Here is a 24435-nt window from a genome sequence, read left to right as displayed (position 1 = left end):
GAGAGTAATTTCCAGGAGTAATGAATTGTGGACTCTCACCACTATGAAATTAATGTATTAGGTAAGCATAAATTATGGTTTTTGTTCGTCTTTATGTTGACAGAAAACAAAATGTCTAAAGTTCTGTTCTTTTTAAGGTCTCGGTTCACTTTGGTCAATTGGGCTTGTGATTAAAGATTCATTAGAACAGCTATGCAAGGCAGGCACATGAGCTTCTTTGCATAGTTTCACTAATATCAATTCAATGCCCTTCATACCTATGTAGATGTTTTTCCCTCCCTCACCTTCATATGTTTTAGTTTTGCTACTCACCAGTATTCATATAGTTCTTTTACATTGCTTGACTATTTGTAACTGACTTAAGCAGGAAGACTATGTGCAGTGGATACCTACTTCCTTAGACGTCATGTGATGTTTTTACTTACTCCAGTGGGTAAAGCCATATACCTACCAGTACTGATTAAATATAAATCTGGTCTTGAGAATGGGATAGAAATGCATCAGACGGTCAAGAAAAGAGTATACCTTTTATTAGGGCACATGGTTATGCAGATTATTACCTATGGCTGTGTGCAGGATAGGGGAAGGTAAACATACTGGGTTGTTACAGGGAATTCCATAGCATCACCTTTACTCCTGTGTCAGAAGAATCCAAGATAAATGTAATCTAATCACCATAATATTAGTCAATTTACTTAAATTGTGCTTTAATATATTTTTTTATTTAGGCTTCAGAAACTGACATTTTTAAATGGGCATAAAACCCATTTTTTTCTTTCATGATTCAGATAGAGTAAACAATATAGCATATAGTGCTGCAGACACGTGCACACTCCTGAACTTACCTTCCTGCTTTTCAACAAAGGATAACCAGAAAACAAAGACAATTTAATAATAAACGTACACTGGAAAGTTGTTTAAAATTGTATGCTCTCTCCGAATCATGAAAGAAAAAAATTGGCTTTATGTCCCTTTTAAAGAGTTAAAGGGACAGTATACACTCATTTTCATATAACTGCATGTAATAGACACTATTATAAAGAATAAGATGCACAGATACTGATATAAATATCCAGCATAAAACTGTTTATAAACTTACTTAGAAGCTCTCAGTTTAGCTCTGTTGAAAAGGGAGCTGGAAAGCCCACTGCAAGTGGGAAATAAGACACTCCCCCTCCCCCTTCTTTTGCATATGAAGCTGACGGTATTCTCATAAAACTTTGGGGCTTGGTTAGGAGTCTGAAAATCAGAGCAATTTTATTTAAAAATAAGCAAAACTATAAAAAACTTTAAAAAAAAACTTTATGGGCTATATAAATAGATCATCTACAAAACATTTATGCAAAGAAAAAAATGAGTGTATAATGTCCCTTTAATTTATTCATACAACCTATTTGTGTAATTATGAGACGTGTAATTATTAATTTGTTATTGTAATGAATGCCCAAAATAGCTGTGGTCCATAGCATTCATCTCATTTTGGCGCAGGATATATTAGAGAAAAGTGTGGATAAGATATTTGTGAGCTGCACTTTTACTATAATATCTGGCGCCAATATGAGCCATTTTAAGCATTTGTATCAATAACAAATTACAAATTGCCCATGGCTAGATATCATTGCCTTGATAATGACTAATTAAATGATGTTGTGTATTTACTGAAAAACCTGGTCATACTATTTCTAGTCGGTACCATAACAAAATGTTGCAGACGTGACAATAACATAGCAAGTTCTTTTTCCCTTCCCAGAAGAAATTTTCAGGTGCTTTTTCTCTTCAAAATATTGAATATCTGCATAAGAGAAATAGCTATTGTTAGTCACCCAAGCTTTCACCTATATTACAGTATTGTCATTGGGAAATAATGCCTTAATATGCCTCTTAAATCTACTAGCAAATCAGCATGTTATTTACAACTAACATCAGTTGTTAATAATGTCTCATAGATAGTAGATTCCTGTAAAGATTTATACAGTTTCTTTCATTGTTCGGAGTGAAACGGTTTAGAATTGAGTGGAATTTTAAACCAGATTTTATATTTTGGTTTATAAATTGTATTTTTGAGGGTGGGGGATTTTATTGTTCTTTGTCTTGTACAGATTAGTTATGACAAGATGGTCTGAGTGGGAATTCAACCCCTGTAAATGCCACATAATTTGTGTATTTCTGTAAATACATTCCATATTTTTAATATTGTTTAAAGAATATATAAATGTCACTATATTTTGATGTTTCTCTTCAAATTGTCTGCTCTTCTGTTTCAGATTAAGCAGAGCAATAAATGTGGTTATTTGAATTAAAAGTGTCTGTTTCTGTTTTTTTACTGGTCTCATGCTTTGACCAGTGAGTAATATGCGGTAGGACGCTGACATTTTATTTGTTCTGTAAAATGATAATTAGCAGAAATACAAATAAAGGTAAAACGGTTGTTAAGAAATATTACTGTTGGAGCTTGCTGTGAAATAAAATAACTATTTCTTCTTTCCTCCCTTTTTTCCTTTCTCCTTTTTAGCTTTCTTCCCTTTTTCCTTCCCTTTCTTGCTCTTGACATTCAGGTAGGGTCCGAGTCCTCTTCGCACCATCATGCCTCTCCACCAAGCCTGAATCTGAAAAGGTAGAGGATAATAATTCCCATGGGGTGTGATGTAATAAAATGTTTTGTCCATGTTGTCCTTTTTCTAGAGACTTTATAAGGACATGAAACCCATTTTGTTTGAATTTGTGATTCAGACAGAGCGTACAACTTGAAACATTTTCCCAATTTAATTTCTGTTATCTAATTTGCTTCATTCTCTTGGTGTCCTTTATTGAAGGAGCAAAAATGCGCTACTGTGAGCTAGCTGAAAACGTCTAGTGAGCAAATAATAAGAAGCATATGTGAGCTTCTACCTATCAGCATCTAGCTCCCAGTGGTTTACTACTCCTGAGTCTACAACGGATGCCAAGAGAGAGAAGTTGGAAAGTTGTATAAAGTGCACGCTCTATCTGAATATTAAGAGACATTTTGACTATACTGTCCATTTAAACACATTCATATAAAAGATCAATATTTAAAGAACCACTAAATATAGTAGAATTGAATAACTGACAAATACACAAAGCGACAATCCAACAGCACTTTGAATTATAAATGAGCAGTACAATATTAAAATGCATATACTGTGCACTTTTGGAGCCTCAAAGTATGCGTATAAAATATTGTGCATATTTTTACAATGGAAGTAATTTTTATTATGTTTTTTTAACTGTATGCTTCATCTGAGTCATTAAACTTTAATGTAAATTTAATGACCCTTTAACCCCTTGGCCCAATCAGCCGTATATATATATATATATACGTTGTGCTGTACTTTGGCTATCGTACTGCACGACTTATATATACACGTCAGTGCTGCAGGAAGGTCCAGCAGTCTCGTTGTTAAGTTACAGACGAGAGCTGGAGTTCCTGAACTCATGGCATCTGCTCCAGTTCTATTTGAGGACAATGCCAGATTGTTACAGACGGTGACACTGTGTGTGTCACTGTAACGATCATCTGCTGGAGGTGCAGGATGAAATCCGGGAGGCGGGTGGGCGGTCTAGCAGTGAAGGGGGAGGAAGTGGGAGGGCTCTATACTGCAGGAAAATAAAAAGAGAGGGAAGGAAGGGGCTTTACGCTGCAGAAAAAATGTGGGATAGGGGTCCATAACTAATGATTGGGGAAGGTGGGGGGACCACTACACTAAAGAAAAAAAAGTGTTCTTTAGGTACTGGCAGACAGTACCTAAGCTGGCAGACACTAGCTAGAGGGGATGGTTAGAGAGCTGTTTAGGAGGGATCAGGGAGGTTGGACGGTAAGGGGTGATCCTACACTGCATAAAATATTTTTAAAAAACTTAATACTAAAAAAATTGCCTTAAATTTTCATATTGGCAGACTGTCTGCTAGTACCTAAGATGCGGTGACCAGTAGGGGGTAAGGGAGAAAAGAAAGCTGTTTGGGAGGGATCAGGGGGTGGGAGGTGTCAGACAGGAGGGCAATCTCTACACTAAAGCTAAAATTAACCTTACAAGCTACCTGATTAACCCCTTCACTGCCGGGAATAATAAAAGTGTGGTGTGCAGCTCCAGTTTGTGGCCTAATTACCAAAAAAGCAATGGCAAAGCCATGCATGTCTATTGCTGAACAAAGGGGATCCCACAGAAGCTTTTACAATCATTTGTGCTATGATTGCAAAAGCGGTATGTTAATAATTTCAGTGAAAAACCCAAAGTTTGTGAAAAATTTATTTTAAATGATCGCATTTGGCAGTTAAATGGTGGCATGAATCTACCAAATGGGCCTAGACCAATACCTTGGGTTGTCTACTTTAAAAAAATATATAGTTTTGACAGGTAAATAGAAAAAACAAGGCTCTATTTCTGTTTAAATTTGGGCACTTTTTTCTCTGAAAGTCCCGATAGTGAAGGGGTTAAACATGAGAAAGTTTATGCATGAAATAAAATTTAAGTTAAAGCTGTTTAAATTGAGTTTGAATTTGATGGAAAGTGCTTCTCTGTGCACAACTTATCTCTTTTTAACTATGCTTACATTTAAAATAGACTCTCTTAGATGCAACAAAACATTGGCTTTAATCTCCTAATTAACCCCTTCACCCAAAAAGACGTATATGTGTCTTGCAGTACTTTGCTTACTCTCAGCTGCTCCTGAAGCTTCAGGCATCTGCCGCATATGGAGCCAGAGCGCGATCTGTGCTAAGGCACCATATAAGGGCAGATGCCTGATCGTTACAGACGGTGACACTGTGTGTGTCACCGTCTGTAACGATTGTTGCTGGTGTCGGCGGGAGGCGGTTGGGTGCCCAGCAGGGGAGTGGGAGGGCCCTACGCTATGGCAAAAAATAAAGGGACGGGGGCAGCCATGTTACAGAAAAAAGGGGATCTGGGGTGTGGGGGGCCCTAACTAAAGATCACGGGTGGGGGGGACCCTACACTACAGAAATAAGGAATAAATAAAAAAATAAAAAAAAATTTAAAGAGCAGTTTATAAGTACTGGCAGACAGCTGCCAGTACATAAGATGGTGCCTAACAGAGAGGGGAAGGTTTAGAGAGCTGGTTGGGGGGGGTAAGGAGGGGATTTCCTACACTGCAGAAAATATTAAAAAAAAAAATTATATTTTTTATACTGTCTGCCAGTACCTAAGTTGGGGGTAACCAGTGGGGGGAGGGAAGAGAGCTGTTTAGGAGGGGTCAGGTGGGAGGCTAATCTCTACACTAAAGCTAAAATTAACCTTTTAAGCTACTTAATTAACCCCTTCACTGCCGGGAATAAAAGAAGTATGGTGCACAGCTAGAATTAGAGTCCTAATTGCCAAAAAGCAATGGAAGCCATATATGTCTGCTATTTCTGAACAAAGGGGATCCCAGAGAAACTTTTACAACCATTCGTATCAGGATTGAACAAGCAGTATGTAAATCACAGTATATAGATTTGACAATTAAATTTAAAAAAAAACAAGGCTCTATTTCTGTTTTAAATGGAGTGATAGCAAAAATGCTAAATAAAAAATCTGGTACTTTGGGCAAGTTTTTGTGTAAAAGTCCCGGTAGTGAAAGGGTTAATTGATGTCTATATGACTTCTTTCTCATACCTGTGGTCACGCTACTTTTGTTAATGAAGTAGGTAGAAATCCTCGCAGAAATATTTAGGGTGCCTTCCCGCTCCATATACCCCCTCTCTTCCTGTTGGCTTCAGTTCTGTTTCTACTTATTTGGGCTGAGATAGTGCAGACTGCAGTTTAGTTTGCATAGACAAAGAATGAAGATACTGTACATTAAAATTAACAATAACTTTGCTCTGCAGCTTCCTTTCTCTATAGTGGGCTCTCAAAGGTGAAAGCAAGGCCTTTTTCATGCTACCAGACCCTACATAACTGCTCTTAAAAGTAGTGAGCACAAGGCAGTCTGAGAATTTGACATCACGCTGCCGCTGGGTGCCCAGTACTGAACGGAACTGGCATTAATATTATTTAATAATTTGCTTTGATTTACTGTATTAAAATATTAACATCAAGTAAATACAGTGTTTATAGTATAGTATGGGTTATAGAACCTAGTTAGGCCTATTTTTATTAGTAACTCTCAAGCAACCAGAAACTACACCTATCGGGAATATACCAATCCCCATGGGTGCTGGTTAACTGGGAGTTTACTGTAACATGTTTTCTCTTGCTCTGGAAACGGAACATTCATGACTGCATTAGACTTAACGCTGGTTCTTTCAAACCTATCCTCATGCAGATTTTCAGGATATCTGAACGGGAGCACAGGTGAAATAATCAACCGATTACTAAACTTGGTTATTAACCTGCTCTCACTCAAGGTAATCTTGAAAATCTGGCCTGCTAGGGAGGTCTGAGGACAGGTTTGAAATCCCCTGACCTAAAGGATACATGCCCCTCCTGTTCCCATTTGTGTATATGATTTCAGGCACACACCTTTTTGCTGTGAAATCTTTACATTGTCAGTTTGTTGCTATATTTGGCTGACATCACATTCATATTCCCCTAGCAAAGTTAAGGTCTCCCATTGATATCTTATTTTGGTAAAGGCTGGAGAAAGCAGTTCACCATATTGCTTTATTGGATCTGCTTCTTCAGAGCCTGGGATGATAGGTAACAGTTCTATAGTGTCACTATCATTTATAAGGACACTTCATCTGAAAGAAATTAAATATTATGTTTCTTTAGCTAGTGAGAGACAAGTCCCGTGTAGGAATTACCCTCCTGACCACTAGGAGGAGGCAAGACACTCCAACTTTCCAGAGCTTTAAATCTCCTCCACTTCCCCTGAATCCTCAGTCATTCTTTTACTTCTTTGATGGAGTGAGGTGAATCCTAAAGTGCTGATTTACTCGTCATTTAGTGGGGTTCTCCAACTGATCTGAGAGACCTTTCCGCGTCAGTGCCTTGTCAAACAATAGGGTAGACCAGGAATTTCCAGTCACAGACAGTGAAATATCTTTTTTAAGTGTGACAATGTCACAGGCTTCCCAAGTAAAATTTGTATTTATCTACCAATCACCTGGTCTACAGTGTGCTGCTCCTTGTGGGATCCACAGTCCTCCCCAGGTGAAATATGGATTTGCCAATCCCCTGGGTTGTAGAATCCTATTGCTTGTAATACCTTTGGCATTGTGTTTACACAGCCTCGAATGGGCCTGTCTTCTCAAAGCAGTTGCTGCAGCTGAGGAAAGCACAGTGGTCAAAGGTGCTGATCGGTAAGTATTTTGCAGCTTCATAGCCTACTGACTATTAGTATGAACATGTATGCAAGATTTAAATAGGCTAAGGACATATATTTATAGACCACACATCTTTTATAAGAAGTTTTAAGCACTTTTTGGACACTTAATACTGTAGTCTATATAAGGTTACTTTCTCTTTAAACTTGGCACTGCCAGCTTCCCAGGTGAAATGTGTATTTATCCACCAATCCCCTGGTATCTAGCGCTCTGCTCCCTGTGGGATCTACTGCCCTCACCAGGTGAAATGTGTATTTCTTTCATGTAATTAGCAAGAGTCCATGAGCTAGTGACGTATGGGATATACATTCCTACCAGGAGGGGCAAAGTTTCCCAAACCTCAAAATGCCTATAAATACACCCCTCACCACACCCACAATTCAGTTTTACAAACTTTGCCTCCGATGGAGGTGGTGAAGTAAGTTTGTGCTAGATTCTACGTTGATATGCGCTCCGCAGCAAGTTGGAGCCCGGTTTTCCTCTCAGCGTGCAGTGAATGTCAGAGGGATGTGAGGAGAGTATTGCCTATTTGAATGCAGTGATCTCCTTCTAAGGGGTCTATTTCATAGGTTCTCTGTTATCGGTCGTAGAGATTCATCTCTTACCTCCCTTTTCAGATCGACGATATACTCTTATATATACCATTACCTCTGCTGATTCTCGTTTCAGTACTGGTTTGGCTATCTGCTATATGTAGATGAGTGTCCTGGGGTAAGTAAGTCTTATTTTCTGTGACACTCCTAGCTATGGTTGGGCACTTTGTTTATAAAGTTCTAAATATATGTATTCAAACATTTATTTGCCTTGACTCAGAATGTTCAACTTTCCTTATTTTCAGACAGTCAGTTTCATATTTGGGATAATGCATTTTAATTTAACATTTTTCTTACCTTAAAATTTGACTTTTTCCCTGTGGGCTGTTAGGTTCGCGGGGGCTGAAAATGCTTCATTTTATTGCGTCATTCTTGGCGCGGACTTTTTTGGCGCAAAAATTCTATTTCCGTTTCCGGCGTCATACGTGTCGCCGGAAGTTGCGTCATTTTTTGACGTTATTTTGCGCCAAAAATGTCGGCGTTCCGGATGTGGCGTCATTTTTGGCGCCAAAAAGCATTTAGGCGCCAAATAATGTGGGCGTCTTATTTGGCGCGAAAAAATATGGGCGTCACTTTTGTCTCCACATTATTTAAGTCTCATTTTTTTATTACTTCTGGTTGCTAGAAGCTTGTTCTTTGGCATTTTTTCCCATTCCTGAAACTGTCATTTAAGGAATTTGATCAATTTTGCTTTATATATGTTGTTTTTTCTCTTACATATTGCAAGATGTCTCACGTTGCATCTGAGTCAGAAGATACTACAGGAAAATCGCTGTCAAGTGCTGAATCTACCAAAGCTAAGTGTATCTGCTGTAAACTTTTGGTAGCTATTCCTCCAGCTGTTGTTTGTATTGATTGTCATGACAAACTTGTTAAAGCAGATAATATTTCCTTTAGTAAAGTACCATTGCCTGTTGCAGTTCCTTCAACATCTAAGGTGCAGAATGTTCCTGATAATATAAGAGATTTTGTTTCTGAATCCATAAAGAAGGCTATGTCTGTTATTTCTCCTTCTAGTAAACATAAAAAATCTTTTAAAACTTCTCTCCCTACAGATGAATTTTTAACTGAACATCATCATTCTGATTCTGATGATTCCTCTGGTTCAGAGGATTCTGTCTCAGAGGTTGATGCTGATAAATCTTCATATTTATTTAAAATGGAATTTATTCGTTCTTTACTTAAAGAAGTACTAATTGCTTTAGAAATAGAGGATTCTGGTCCTCTTGATACTAATTCTAAACGTTTAGATAAGGTATTTAAAGCTCCTGTGGTTATTCCAGAAGTTTTTCCTGTTCCTAATGCTATTTCTGCAGTAATTTCCAAAGAATGGGATAATTTGGGTAATTCATTTACTCCTTCTAAACGTTTTAAGCAATTATATCCTGTGCCGTCTGACAGATTAGAATTTTGGGACAAGATCCCTAAAGTTGATGGGGCTATTTCTACCCTTGCTAAACGTACTACTATTCCTACGTCAGATGGTACTTCGTTTAAGGATCCTCTAGATAGGAAAATTGAGTCCTTTCTAAGAAAAGCTTATCTGTGTTCAGGTAATCTTCTTAGACCTGCTATATCTTTGGCTGATGTTGCTGCAGCTTCAACTTTTTGGTTGGAAACTTTAGCGCAACAAGTAACACATCGTGATTCTCATGATATTATTATTCTTCTTCAGCATGCTAATAATTTTTGATATTATCAGAGTTGATGTCAGGTTTATGTCTCTAGCTATTTTAGCTAGAAGAGCTTTATGGCTTAAAACTTGGAATGCTGATATGGCTTCTAAATCAACTTTACTTTCCATTTCTTTCCAGGGTAACAAATTATTTGGTTCTCAGTTGGATTCCATTATTTCAACTGTTACTGGTGGGAAAGGAACTTTTTTACCACAGGATAAAAAATCTAAAGGTAAAAACAGGGCTAATAATCGTTTTCGTTCCTTTCGTTTCAACAAAGAACAAAAGCCTGATCCTTCATCCTCAGGAGCAGTTTCAGTTTGGAGACCATCTCCAGTCTGGAATAAATCCAAGCCAGCTAGAAAGGCAAAGCCTGCTTCTAAGTCCACATGAAGGTGCGGCCCTCATTCCAGCTCAGCTGGTAGGGGGCAGGTTACGTTTTTTCAAGGAAATTTGGATCAATTCTGTTCACAATCTTTGGATTCAGAGCATTGTTTCAGAAGGGTACAGAATTGGTTTCAAGTTGAGACCTCCTGCAAAGAGATTTTTTCTTTCCCGTGTCCCAGTAAATCCAGTAAAAGCTCAAGCATTTCTGAAATGTGTTTCAGATCTAGAGTTGACTGGAGTAATTATGCCAGTTCCAGTTCCGGAACAGGGGATGGGGTTTTATTCAAATCTCTTCATTGTACCAAAGAAGGAGAATTCTTTCAGACCAGTTCTGGATCTAAAAATATTGAATCGTTATGTAAGGATACCAACGTTCAAGATGGTAACTGTAAGGACTATCTTACCTTTTGTTCAGCAAGGGAATTATATGTCCACGATAGATTTACAGGATGCATATCTGCATATTCCGATTCATCCAGATCATTATCAGTTCCTGAGATTCTCGTTTCTGGACAAGCATTACCAATTTGTGGCTCTGCCGTTTGGCCTAGCTACAGCTCCAAGAATTTTTACAAAGGTTCTCGGTGCCCTGCTGTCTGTAATCAGAGAACAGTGTATTGTGGTATTTCCTTATTTGGACGATATCTTGGTACTTGCTCAGTCTTTACATTTAGCAGAATCTCATACGAATCGACTTGTGTTGTTTCTTCAAGATCATGGTTGGAGGATCAATTTACCAAAAAGTTCTTTGATTCCTCAGACAAGGGTAACCTTTCTGGGTTTCCAGATGGATTCAGTGTCCATGACTCTGTCTTTAGCAGACAAGAGACGTCTAAAGTTGATTACAGCTTGTCGAAACCTTCAGTCACAATCATTCCCTTCGGTAGCCTTATGCATGGAAATTCTAGGTCTTATGACTGCTGCATCGGACGCGATCCCCTTTGCTCGTTTTCACATGCGACCTCTTCAGCTCTGTATGCTGAAGCAATGGTGCAAGGATTACACGAAGATATCTCAATTAATATCTTTAAAACCGATTGTTCGACACTCTCTAACATGGTGGACAGATCACCATCGTTTAATTCAGGGGGCTTCTTTTGTGCTTCCGACCTGGACTGTAATTTCAACAGATGCAAGTCTCACAGGTTGGGGAGCTGTGTGGGGATCTCTGACGGCACAAGGAGTTTGGGAATCTCAGGAGGTGAGATTACCGATCAATATTTTGGAACTCCGTGCAATTTTCAGAGCTCTTCAGTTTTGGCCTCTTCTGAAGAGAGAATCGTTCATTTGTTTTCAGACAGACAATGTCACAACTGTGGCATACATCAATCATCAAGGAGGGACTCACAGTCCTCTGGCTATGAAAGAAGTATCTCGAATTTTGGTTTGGGCGGAATCCAGCTCCTGTCTAATCTCTGCGGTTCATATCCCAGGTGTAGACAATTGGGAAGCGGATTATCTCAGTCGCCAAACGTTGCATCCGGGCGAATGGTCTCTTCACCCAGAGGTATTTCTTCAGATTGTTCAAATGTGGGAACTTCCAGAAATAGATCTGATGGCGTCCCATCTAAACAAGAAACTTCCCAGGTATCTGTCCAGATCCCGGGATCCTCAGGCGGAGGCAGTGGATGCATTATCACTTCCTTGGAAGTATCATCCTGCCTATATCTTTCCGCCTCTAGTTCTTCTTCCAAGAGTAATCTCCAAGATTCTGAAGGAATGCTCGTTTGTTCTGCTGGTAGCTCCGGCATGGCCTCACAGGTTTTGGTATGCGGATCTTGTCCGGATGGCCTCTTGCCAACCGTGGACTCTTCCGTTAAGACCAGACCTTCTGTCACAAGGCCCTTTTTTCCATCAGGATCTGAAATCCTTAAATTTAAAGGTATGGAGATTGAACGCTTGATTCTTGGTCAAAGAGGTTTCTCTGACTCTGTGATTAATACTATGTTACAGGCTCGTAAATCTGTATCTCGAGAGATATATTATAGAGTCTGGAAGACTTATATTTCTTGGTGTCTTTCTCATCATTTTTCCTGGCATTCTTTTAGAATACCGAGAATTTTACAGTTCCTTCAGGATGGTTTAGATAAGGGTTTGTCCGCAAGTTCTTTGAAAGGACAAATCTCTGCTCTTTCTGTTCTTTTTCACAGAAAGATTGCTATTCTTCCTGATATTCATTGTTTTGTACAAGCGTTGGTTCGTATAAAACCTGTCATTAAGTCAATTTCTCCTCCTTGGAGTTTGAATTTGGTTCTGGGAGCTCTTCAAGCTCCTCCGTTTGAACCTATGCATTCATTGGACATTAAATTACTTTCTTGGAAAGTTTTGTTCCTTTTGGCCATCTCTTCTGCCAGAAGAGTTTCTGAATTATCTGCTCTTTCTTGTGAGTCTCCTTTTCTGATTTTTCATCAGGATAAGGCGGTGTTGCGAACTTCTTTTGAATTTTTACCTAAAGTTGTGAATTCCAACAACATTAGTAGAGAAATTGTGGTTCCTTCATTATGTCCTAATCCTAAGAATTCTAAGGAGAAATCGTTGCATTCTTTGGATGTTGTTAGAGCTTTGAAATATTATGTTGAAGCTACGAAATCTTTTCGTAAGACTTCTAGTCTATTTGTTATCTTTTCCGGTTCTAGAAAAGGCCAGAAAGCTTCTGCCATTTCTTTGGCATCTTGGTTGAAATCTTTAATTCATCTTGCCTATGTTGAGTCGGGTAAAACTCCGCCTCAGAGAATTACAGCTCATTCTACTAGGTCAGTTTCTACTTCCTGGGCGTTTAGGAATGAAGCTTCGGTTGACCAGATCTGCAAAGCAGCAACTTGGTCCTCTTTGCATACTTTTACTAAATTCTACCATTTTGATGTATTTTCTTCTTCTGAAGCAGTTTTTGGTAGAAATGTACTTCAGGCAGCGGTTTCAGTTTGAATCTTCTGCTTATGTTTTTCGTTAAACTTTATTTTGGGTGTGGATTATTTTCAGCAGGAATTGGCTGTCTTTATTTTATCCCTCCCTCTCTAGTGACTCTTGTGTGGAAAGATCCACATCTTGGGTAGTCATTATCCCATACGTCACTAGCTCATGGACTCTTGCTAATTACATGAAAGAAAACATAATTTATGTAAGAACTTACCTGATAAATTCATTTCTTTCATATTAGCAAGAGTCCATGAGGCCCGCCCTTTTTTTGTGGTGGTTATGATTTTGTATAAAGCACAATTATTCCAATTCCTTATTTTATATGCTTTCGCACTTTTTTATCACCCCACTTCTTGGCTATTCGTTAAACTGAATTGTGGGTGTGGTGAGGGGTGTATTTATAGGCATTTTGAGGTTTGGGAAACTTTGCCCCTCCTGGTAGGAATGTATATCCCATACGTCACTAGCTCATGGACTCTTGCTAATATGAAAGAAATGAATTTATCAGGTAAGTTCTTACATAAATTATGTTTTATCCACCAATCCTGTGGTATAAAGCGTTCTGCTCCCTGTGGGATCCACTGCCCATACCAGGTGAAATGTGTATTTATCCACCTATCCCCTGGTATAAAGCTCTCTGCTCCCTTTGGGAGTAAATTAGAAAGTTGCTTAAAATGTCATGCTCTATCTGAAGCACGAAAGAAAAAATTTGGGTTTAGTGTCCCTTTAAGCTATTTCCTTACTGTTACTATGGAGAAAATTCGTCCAGCTGTTTGTTCTGTCAGCTGATCCTATAAAAGTGAACCCCCACCAGCTTGTAAGGATTCTCAGGTGTGTTTCCTTACTTAGCTATGTACCTTATGTGCTGAGTCCATTCCTAACACTAAACAGGGTTTTGCGGTGCTGCCTTCTTTTCAGTGTGTCCAAGGGTTTTTGCCTTTTTAGGTTGCTCCCAGGAGAGTTCCTCTAAACTTTTCCTGAAGTTTGAGTATATTCGCTATTAAGTGTTTGGCGTTATTCCTCCAGCTGTTAAAGGGACAGTCTATTCAAAATTAAACTCATGATTCAGATAGGGCATGCAAAATAAAACAACTTTCCAATTTACCTTTTTTCATCAAACTTGCTTTTTCTTGGTATTCTTTGTTGAAAGCTTAACCTAGGTAGGCTTGTATGCTAATTTCTAAGTCATTGAAGGCCACCTCTTATCTCAGTGCATTTTGACAGTTTTTTCACAGCTAGAGAGTGCTGGTTCATGCTTGCCATAAAGATAACATTGTGCTCACTCCCGTGGAGTTGAGTCAGCACTGATTGGCTAAAATGCAATGCTGTCAAAAGAACTGATATAAGAGGGCAGTCTGCAGAGGCTTAGATACAAGGTAATCACAGAGGTAAAAATCATATTAATATAACAGTGTTGGTTATGCAAAAATAACAAAATGTATGCTTATCTGATAAATTTCTTTCTTTCCGGGCATGGAGAGTCCATGACGTAATTTCAATTACTAGTGGGATATTCAACTCCTGGCCAGCAGGAGGAGGCAAAGAGCATCCCAGCAAAGCTGTTAAATGTAACTTCCCTTACCCATAATCCCCAGTCATTCAGCCGAAGGAAAAATGTAAAAAGAAGAAACACAAGGGTGAATAGGTTTACTCAAAAAAACTGCCGAATTATAATTTAAAAAGAGGGCGGGGTCGTGGACTCTTATCAGGTAAGCATACATTTTGTTTTCTATCATATGGCATGGAGAGTCCACAATGTCATTCCAATTACTAGTGGGAACCAATACCCAAGCTAGAGGACACGGAATGAACAGGGAGGGAGAACAAGGCAAGAGGACCTAAACAGAAGGCATCACTGCTTGAAGAACCTTTCTCCCAAAAGAGGCCTCAGCCGAGGCAAAAGTATCAAATTTGTAGAAGACCCTGTTGCCGCCTTGCAAATCTGTTCCACAGATGCTTCATTTTTGAAAGCCCAAGAAGAGGAGACAGCCCTAGTAGAATGAGCCGTAATTCTCTCAGGAGGCTGCTGTCCAGCAGTCTCATAAGCAAAACGAATCATACTTCTTAACCAGAGGGAAACAGTAGTAGAAGTGGCCTTCTGACCCTTACGCTTTCAAGAGAAAACAACAAACGGTGCAGAAGATTGCCAAAAATCTTTAGTAGCTTGTAAGTAAAATTTTAGAGCACGCACAATGTCAAATTTATGCAAAAGACGTTCCTTATGAGAAGGATTAGGACAAAAAGAAGGAACAACAATTTCCTGATAAATGTATCGATTCAACACCACCATCAGAAACTCAGAAAGCTTAGAAACTCTGCGAGCAGAAGAAATAGCAAGAGGAAACAAAACCTTCCAAGATAACAATTTTATATCAACAACATGCATCGGCTCAAATGGAGCCTGCTGCAAAACTTTAGAACTAGGTTAAGGATCCAAGGAGGAGCAACAGGTTTAAACACAGGCCTGATTCTGACTAGGGCCTGAACAAAAGCTTGAACATCTGGTAATTCTGCCAGACGTTTGTGCAAAAGGATAGACAGAGCAGATCCAGATTCAGGCCATCCTAAAGAAAAGATAAAATTCGGGGAATCCTCACCCGACTCCAAGTAATAGGTTTATGAGCTTGAAGCATAGTATCAATGACTGCCTCCGAAAAATCACGTCTAGACAGGACTAGGCATTCAATTTCCAAGCAGTCAGCTTTAGAGAATCTAGATTTGGATGTTGGAAAGGACCCTGAATTAGAATGTCCTTCCTCAGAGGTAACCTCCAAGGTGGAAGAGATGACATGTTCACCAGATCCGCAAACCAGATCCTACGAGGCCAGGCAGGAGCTATTAAAATCACAGATGCTCTCTCCTGCTTGATACGAGCAATGACTCATGGAAAGAGAGCAAACAGAGGAAACAGGTATGCTAGCTTGAAATCCCAAGGGACTGCCAGAGCATCTATCAGAGCGGCCTGAGGATCTCTTGATCTTGAACCATACTTTGAAAGCTTTGGGGTTTTGATGAGATGCCATTAGATCCAACTCCGGAACACCCCATCTGAGGGTTATCCTGGAGAACACTTGTGGATGGAGAGCCCACTCCCCGAGATTAAAATTCTGTCTGCTCAGAAAATCTGCCTCCCAATTGTCCACTCCTGAAATGTGGATGGCAGATAGGAGACAATCGTGAGCTTCCGCCCACTGAAGAATGCAAGTCACCTCCTTCATGGCTAAGGAACTCCGAGTTCCTCCCTGGTGGTTGATGTAAGACACTGAGGTGATGTCCGACTGGAATCTGATAAACCGGACTAAAGATAATTGAGACCAAGCTGTCAAGGCATTGAAGTTTGCTCTCAACTCCAAGATGTTTATGGGAAGAGAAGACTCTTCCAGAGACCACAGGCCCTGAGCTTTCAGAGAACCCCAAACAGCTCCCCAGCCTGACAGGCTGGTGTCCGTAGTCACAATCACCCAGGAAGGTCTCAGGAAGCAATGCACCCGATACATATGTTCCTGTGACATCCACCATGAGAGAGCTCTTGTTAGGGGGTCCAGATTTATCCTCTACGATAAATCTGAATGGTCTTAGTTCCATTGATGGAGCATGCAAAGCTGCAGCAGTCGCAGATGGAACCGAGCAAAAGGAATGATGTCCATGGAAGCTGCCATCAGACCAATCACCTCCATACATTGAGCCACTGATGGATGAAAAGCAGACTGGAGGGAAAGGCAAGAAGTTTGGATTCTCTGACGTCCGTCAGGAAAATCCTTATGGACAGGGAATCTGATTGTCCCTAAGAAACACACTTTTGTAGTTGGAACTAAAGAACTTTTCCAGATTCACCTTCCACCCGTGGGAACGTAGAAAAAAACAAGATCGTTGTTTGAGATTTTGCTAGTTGAAAAGATGACACCTGAACCAAGATGTCGTCTAGATAAGGCGCCACAGCAAATCCCTGAGATCTGATCACTCCCAAAAGGGCAGAACCTTTGTGAATATTCTGGGAGCTGTGGCAAGACCAAACGGAAGGGCAATAAACTGGAAATGCATGTCCAGAAAGGCAAACCTTAGAAATTGGTAATGATCCCTGTGAATGGGAACGTGTAAATACGCATCCCTTAGGTCTATGGTCGTTATGAACTGACCTTCCTGAACCAATGGAAGAATGGAACAAATAGTTTCCATCTTGAAGGACGGAACCCTGAGGAATTTGTTGAGACACTTTAGATCTAGGATGGGACGAAAAGTTTCCTCCTTTTTGGGAACCACAAATAGATTTGAATAGAATCCTAGACCTTGTTCCTCTAGAGGGACTGGTACAATAACTCCCAGAAGGATAGGTCCTTTACGCAATTTAAGAAGGCTTCCCTCTTTACCTGGTTTGAGGATACTTTTGACAGGTGAAATCTGCCCTTTGGAGGGCAAGACTTGAATCCTATTTTGTAACCCTGGAATACTATGTCCACAGCCCATGGATCTGGGACATTGCATATCCAAGCCTGTCGAAAAAGAGAAAACATGTGCCCCACCTGATCTAAAATAGGATCAGGGGCGGACCCTTCATTCTGATTTAAAGTCAGCAGAAGGTTTTTTGCTTTGTTTTCCCTTGTTCCAGGGCTGGCTGGATTTCCAAGTGGTCCTGGATTGTTCTGGTTTGGAAGAGGAGGACTTCTGTCCTTTTAAAGTTGCAAAAGGATTGGAAATTAGAAGTCTGTCGACCCTTAGGTCTATTCTTCTTGTCCTGAGGTAGGAAAGATCCTTTTCCACCCGTAATCTCTGAAATGTTTTCTGCCAAACCAGGCCCAAACAGAGTTTTACCCTTAAAAGTTAAGCCAAAAGCTTTTAGGGAAAATTAACCTTAAAGTCTCTCCTTACTATCTCATACTAATAAGGTGTCTCCATGTATAGACTCATATGCCCATAAAGCTGCCCCAAATATGTACCCATAAATCAAACAGGATAGCTTTGTCCTAGAAAGTGATCCATTTGAGGGTTAACCTCTGAAGTGCTGTCCTTCAGTACCTAGAAGGCAAAGGCACTTACCTGTGGATCCAGCTGCAGGGCAGATAGCAGCTACTGAGGTGTGACAGGCACTGCACTCCCTGTCATGGACCTGTAGTAAAAGAAAGAACAGAGTAACCAACCCTGGCTTTCTGCAATGGGGTAGCAAATGTGTTAGAAGTAAAGCAAAGACTACCTCACGCCTTCTGCTAAAAGCCACCACTACTCTTACTAATGAGATTGAAGTGGACACAGCTAGACCCCAATCCTTGCTTGCAGGGAAAAGTACCAATAAAAGGATTAAATATCTTAAGACACCGTCTTCGCACATCCTCCATTGACAGAGGCAAAGAGAATGACTGGGGATTATGGGTAAGGGAAGTTACACTCAACAGCTTTGCTGGGGTGCTCTTTGCCTCCTCCTACTAGTAATTGGAATGACGTCATGGACTCTCTGTGCCATAGGAAAGAAAAAGGGATTATCTTTCTTTTTAAACAATACAAATTCTGGAGTAGACTGTCCCTTTAAGCAAAGACACATACAAGGATTGTATGGTGATCCTTCTTTGGCCTTAACTCATTCAGTTTCTGAACTTGTTTCTAAGAAATGGCAGAAGTCACGTACGTATCCCTTTTGTTCCATCTGTTACATTTAAATCTGTTTCCTCTTCCTTCTGTTAATACTGCAATTTGGGAAACTATTCCTAAGGTGGATGCAGCTATTTCCACTCTAGCTAGGCTTCCTACTGTTCCTTTGGAGAATAGTTCCTCTTTTAAAGATCCTTTGGATAAACTTGAAGGTTTTCATAGATAATCCTTTCAGCTTGCAGATTTTATGTTTAGGTTGGGTGTCAGTGTTGCCTGTGTAGCTGCTGCTACTGCTGTTTGGTGTGATAACATTTCAGAACTTGTTTCTGGGGAAACTACTTTGGATGAGCTTCTCGATCACACTAATCTAATGAGAACAGCAAATAGCTTTACTTGTGATCCAGTGAAAATGATTCATATTTATGCTAAAAATGCTGCTTTATGTGTTCTGGCTAGACAAGCATTATGGCTCAAATGTTAGCCTGCTGATATGGTTTCGAAAACTAAGATTACTTCTTCCCTTTCAGGGTAAAACTTTGTTTGTACCAAGATTGGATGCTAATATTTGTACGGTCACTGGGGGAAAAGGAGGGTTTTTTGCCTCAAAATAAAAAAAATCTAAGGGTAAGTTTTGATCTTCCAGAGGCTTTTCGTTTTTCAGCAATCTAGGATTCAGAAAGCCTTTGCCAGAGTTCTGGTTACTTCAAATCCTCCTGGAAGTCAGCTCTTTTTGGTCTAAGCAAATGACCAAGAAATATACCCAGCCTCAAAAACTGCATGAAGGTGCAGCCCCCATGCAAGACCAATCTCTGGTGGGAGGGGCAGATTTGAGCCTCTTTTGGGAGGCTTGGGTGAGATCTGTTCAGGATCACTGGGTAATTTTCGGCCTGTTTTTTTGGATCTCAAATTCTTAAACCATTTCCTGAAAGTTCCTCCTAGTGGTCATGAGGGTAATTCCCGCACATGATGTCTTGTAGACTCTCACTATCATGAAATAAATTAATTTATTAAGTAATAGCATATTTTATTTTGCTCTATTGTATTATGAGGTGTGGTTAAACAGCAGATACTTTAGAGGTAGGGGTTTTATTTGTCTGTGATATTAAAAACACTAGTGCTGAAGACCTGGTTGCATTCTGGAATCAACTCAAGGCTCAGGGAGACTTGGTCACCTTGTGATTTTGTGATTTTTCTTCAGGACTTCTAAAAAACTGGAAATTTTCTCTTACTTTCAATGTGATTATGGTGGCTTTCATCAATCACCAAATGGAAGTGCATTGCAGGTCATGAGCAACTTACATTCAAAATTGAGTGAGAAATTTAGATGTGTTGGTTCAGCTTTCACATTCAGGTCTTCAGATCATGTTTTTTAAGTTGACACTAGATTGTCTCTCCTCGTGTATGTCTTTTTTTGAAAATGTTAAATATTCTTCCAGGTATATGTCAAGGCATCAAAATTATATTTCTTGGGGGGCGGAGCCAACAGGCGAGGAGACCAGACGTGCATTTACTGAGCTCCTAGGCCTAAACTAGGAAAAAGCTTTGAATTGCAGTAAAAACTAAGCTAAATATGCATATGGATAATTATTAATCAGTTCTTAAACGAAGGACATTCTGTCTGAGCTAGTCTGAGTACCTAAATCGGCGAATCACTGGATTTATAGAAAGAAGTGATCTGGGCCTACTCTATATACTTCTAACTCGAGTTGCAATCAGAGATCCCTGGAAAAATGGAAGAGATCCACGAGTCTCTGTATACCCTACTGCGGGACTTTGATCGGCGGATGACAAGCTGCTTTTCTGATATTTTGGCAACGCTGAGATCGACACTGCCGAGAACGTCTAGCAATGTCCTAACTAGCGAGAGACCTGGGGATGACCGGATGGAGATATACTGGGAATGTCCGCTTGAGAGGTCTTACCCATCAGCTCAGTTGAGCATCGGCAGTAAAGTCGGGGGAGGTATGTCGCTAGCTGGCTGTGACCCGCTCCTTGTTGACGGCGTTACAGTCGCAATAAAGATCCATGCTGTATCGGAAGGAGACCCGCTGTGTGCGGAAATGACACAGCCTCCTATTCTCATTCTGTCCCACATGGCTTGTTCGGATGTATGCTCTGCTCTGACGGAGCCCATAACTCGCATCGGGAAATCAGTGGAACTTTCAGTAGACGGGCGAAATGCCCATTTCCTTTCTACACTCGCCTCCACGACACCTCTTCTAAATATCAAAGCAAGGACCGCTATAGACCTAGCGAGGCAGCTTTCCAGACTTCAACAAGAAATGACGAGCTCTATTAAAACTGGAGTGGGCTAGAACTAACAATGATTCTTACACTATGGGCCCTTATAAACAGTACAATGGCCATGTTTGTGGACTGTCCCTACTCATTTGGCAGGCAGTATGTTTTCTCTTCCTCACCCCTATTGTTATATGTTTCTATGATACTCTGCAGGACATTGGAGACTATCCCCTATATGTTAATTAACTGGATATACTCTGCGGCTACTAAGTCTAATTCTAGTCCTTTTTTCAGAGCACCCTCACGGACATTTCTTAAGATGGCCGGACGAACTGAGCATATCCAAGCTGCAAGCGAAATGCAAGACTTACATTTAAAATATATGTTAATGTCTGACTAATCTTGAATGTCGATGCTGGTTAGATATTTGTTATTATTATGCAATTTATGTAGGATTGGATGCATTATTACACTTGTGCTACCCAGAAAAAAGCTTAATACTTGCTTAACAACCTTAAGATTTACATCCTCACTAGTGTTCCTTATTGGTGTGGGCTACTTCTCTTAACCATAATGGCTATATTATCCATATTTACTTGTGTCTTAGTGCTACAACTATGCCTGTGTTCATACCTTTTTAGACTGGAATCTTAGAACACCACGCTAATACATCCTATGACTCTCTAGTATGTTTAACGGTTTTCTATACTGCTGTACCCGACATTACTTGCAGGAGGGCCCTAAATAATGCTATAGGAAATAATTTTATGGCCTTCCTCTTAAAGTAGCTTAAGGATCCTATGTTAGACTATGATGCACTCTTTATGTGCTTGATTAGATGGTATGAGATTCAGATTTATATCTTGATTTTGCTAATATACCTTGGTTGTTGCATATTCCCCTTGCAAAAATAACATATCTCACCCCAGGTTTATTCTAAATCTGCAACATATCTAATGCTATGTTTGATGATATGTCTTCCATAATCACGTTAGCGCTTACAAACACTCAGATACTACTACTACACACTCTTGCAATATAGTCCTAGAGGATAACCCTATATTCTTATTTAATATATGTTAGACTGCTCATTACTAATCTGATAGTTTATACCTCTCTTTGTACTATAGGTTTTAGTTATACTTATATTATTTAACATTTGTACTAAGATAGATGGGCTACTTGGACACATGCTCTCAACCAAGCATCTTGCGCATCTACTATATGTTAGAGCACTATCTTCCGCCCCTCTGCTGAGCATACTATTAATGTACTCCAAATTTACTAACTTGATGTTTGGGGTTAATTGCTTGTCTATATTATATACATTTTTTTCACATATGAGTTAGATGTTCTATCTATACAAAGTTTGCATATCCTCTCACATGTTCATATGTGTGTCATGCTGTCAAATACTATACGACTAGCAGTGGTATTTTATCCCACAGTTAACTATCTTTAGAGATTCCGCCATGTTTCTTAAATTACCTATATATACATGGCTCCGCCCTCCACCCTTTCCCTTGTACGTATAGCGGTGCTTACCCGCTGAATTTCCTCTCCCCTTACTAGGCCCATAAGTGGCCATGCAAAAACAAAAAACAATTTCCCTTGTCGCCTCTTATTAGATTTCTCAGGTCCAAAAGTGACCACTAGAACTAAACAGGGAATCATTTCTATTATATACAAGAAAAAAGAGGTTCGTTTTTCAGACATTTGCATTATATAATCGCTACCACAGTCTTCCACTTCTCTATATATACGCAAATTTGCTCTAACTCCTTATGTTAAGTATGCATACCGGTGTGATGACATTTGCTTTCCTATGTGGTAATCATTTACGCCTAACTGGTCTGTATTATCTATATCTGTGGTAATGCTGTTCTCTTTGTTTGACTCGTAAGCACAATTATGTATTTGTACATTGATGCATGTTAAGTTACTATTGTCACTGATTTCAATAACCTCAATAAAAAAAAAAATTATTTAAAAAAAAATTATATTTCTTGTCACTATTTCAATTGGTCATAAGCTATATGTGAACTAAAGCTGGCAGGCTTCTGGAGGGCTATATGTAGGACAGGTAGGTTTTTACCTACTCCTGGAAAGAATAAGGCAGTGCCTCCAACTAGTAATCACAACTTTGAGTCAAAGAAGCTAATAACCTATAAGTTATCGGATTCTGATGCTGTGCAAAGACAACTAACATGTTCGTTACCTTTATTGTGCTTATTAATTCACGTTTCTCCTGCTGTTTTTGCCTTTCTTCAATCTCCTTCTCTAAGCGGTCTTCTATAATCACCTTCTCAAAATTCTTGCACTGAAACAAGATCAACAAATAATTAAAATGACACTATAGCATATTTTTTTTTAGGTATATATCAATGCTTCAATGTGTGACGTATACAATCAGTATGTGGGTAAATGGTTTCAGAATAAGCCAGGCTTCCTGTAATTTTCGTACCATACATAAAACAGCAGGAAACCGATCTTTTTATCTAATACTCCAAAACACTGGAGGGGTTAGTGTATTTAAATATGTCAAGATAATTAAATTGTATTTAATAACAAGCACACAAACAAGGTATAATAAAATGGGTTTGAAAGGTATATCTTATCATATCTAACAGATGAATGGTATATAGAGTATGCCACAACAGTTTGGATGGGAAAAATACAAACACATTTCTTTGTCTCTTACTTATCTAAATGATGTTTTAGGGTTTTTTCCCTACATAGACTTATTATATTATCTACCATGGGCTAAACCTTTCACTTGTTGCAAATCATACCTGATCCTCACAGTTGTGACATTTTTTAGGTGTAGTAAGCCACGTGTCTCTAAGTGGTGGAAACTTGTCAGAAGGTCTTTAAGGACTAATTTTCATGTTGGCTTCAGTTTTCTTTTACTACTTTAGAGGAGAGCAGCATGCAAAGTAGTTCTCCACCATTCATAAGTATCTCTAATTTCCCAGAGGTAAAGAAAGTATATCTCTGGCATGACTGCATGCTGCCCTTTGGGCCCTTGTGTAGCAGGCCCATGATTCACAAGATTATCTCTTGCTGTTATGTATTGGATTTTGGACTGTGCACATGCTGTGTGGTATTTACACTCTACAGTGAAAGCAAAGGTTCCCCCAACACCATATCTCTAGGTAGATAAAAAAAAATTGCCAGGGATGCTCCTATGATTTACCCCACTGCAACTTGCTTGTTTCTTAGGATCCAGATTTGTTCAAATCTCTGTACCGGATATACAAATTAGACCTATCTCCTTCTGTGCTAACCTGTGTCACTAACTGTGTCTCATCTTGGATGTCTGATAGAGAGCATTGATAACATCCTGAGCGGCACATCAGTTACCATATCGCCCACCCCATCCAATGAGCTCTGAACCCTCTATTACTCTACCTCACAGCCCCCCCTCGCCCACCCCATCCAATGAGCTCTGAACCCTCTATTACTCCCACCCCACGAAAACTATAACACCAAATACTTCAGCTGCTCTTGTTACTCTTCTAAAAAAGAGAGGAAAAAAGGGAGGAGAGGTCACAACCGCTGCTGAAGAAAAGCTTAGAGACTATTGAACCAGAGAAAGGAACACCATTGGTCTCAACAATACTGTGCTAGACTAAGGGAAGAGGTTGATCAGGCCCATCACCAGGTGTTTAATTTTGGAGGCCAAAAAGGGACTCTCTAATAAAGGAGTTAGAAGAACTCCCAAGACTTAATAGAACACTTAAAAGAACGCTGGACAAGA

At 39.6% G+C, this 24435-nt stretch overlaps 1 protein-coding gene across 1 annotated transcript in view; it reads right to left on the bottom strand.

Annotated features, from left to right (window-relative positions):
• Window positions 1-507: 507 nt before the first annotated feature.
• Window positions 508-24435, bottom strand: part of IQCG (IQ motif containing G) — a 132391-nt gene continuing 108463 nt past the window's right edge. The window contains exons 8-9 of the mRNA XM_053710314.1: window positions 22894-22995; window positions 508-2606 (exon numbers count right to left, since the gene is read on the bottom strand). Coding sequence (XP_053566289.1) covers window positions 2472-2606; window positions 22894-22995 — 237 coding nt within the window. The 3' untranslated portion in view covers window positions 508-2471. The remainder of the gene's footprint in view (window positions 2607-22893; window positions 22996-24435) is intronic.

Source organism: Bombina bombina, chromosome 4 (genome assembly GCF_027579735.1).
Source record: "Bombina bombina isolate aBomBom1 chromosome 4, aBomBom1.pri, whole genome shotgun sequence".
In the NCBI taxonomy this organism is placed as follows: domain Eukaryota; kingdom Metazoa; phylum Chordata; class Amphibia; order Anura; family Bombinatoridae; genus Bombina; species Bombina bombina.
Note: the sequence above shows the minus strand (reverse complement) of the source record. Positions and strands in the feature narration are given on the sequence as shown.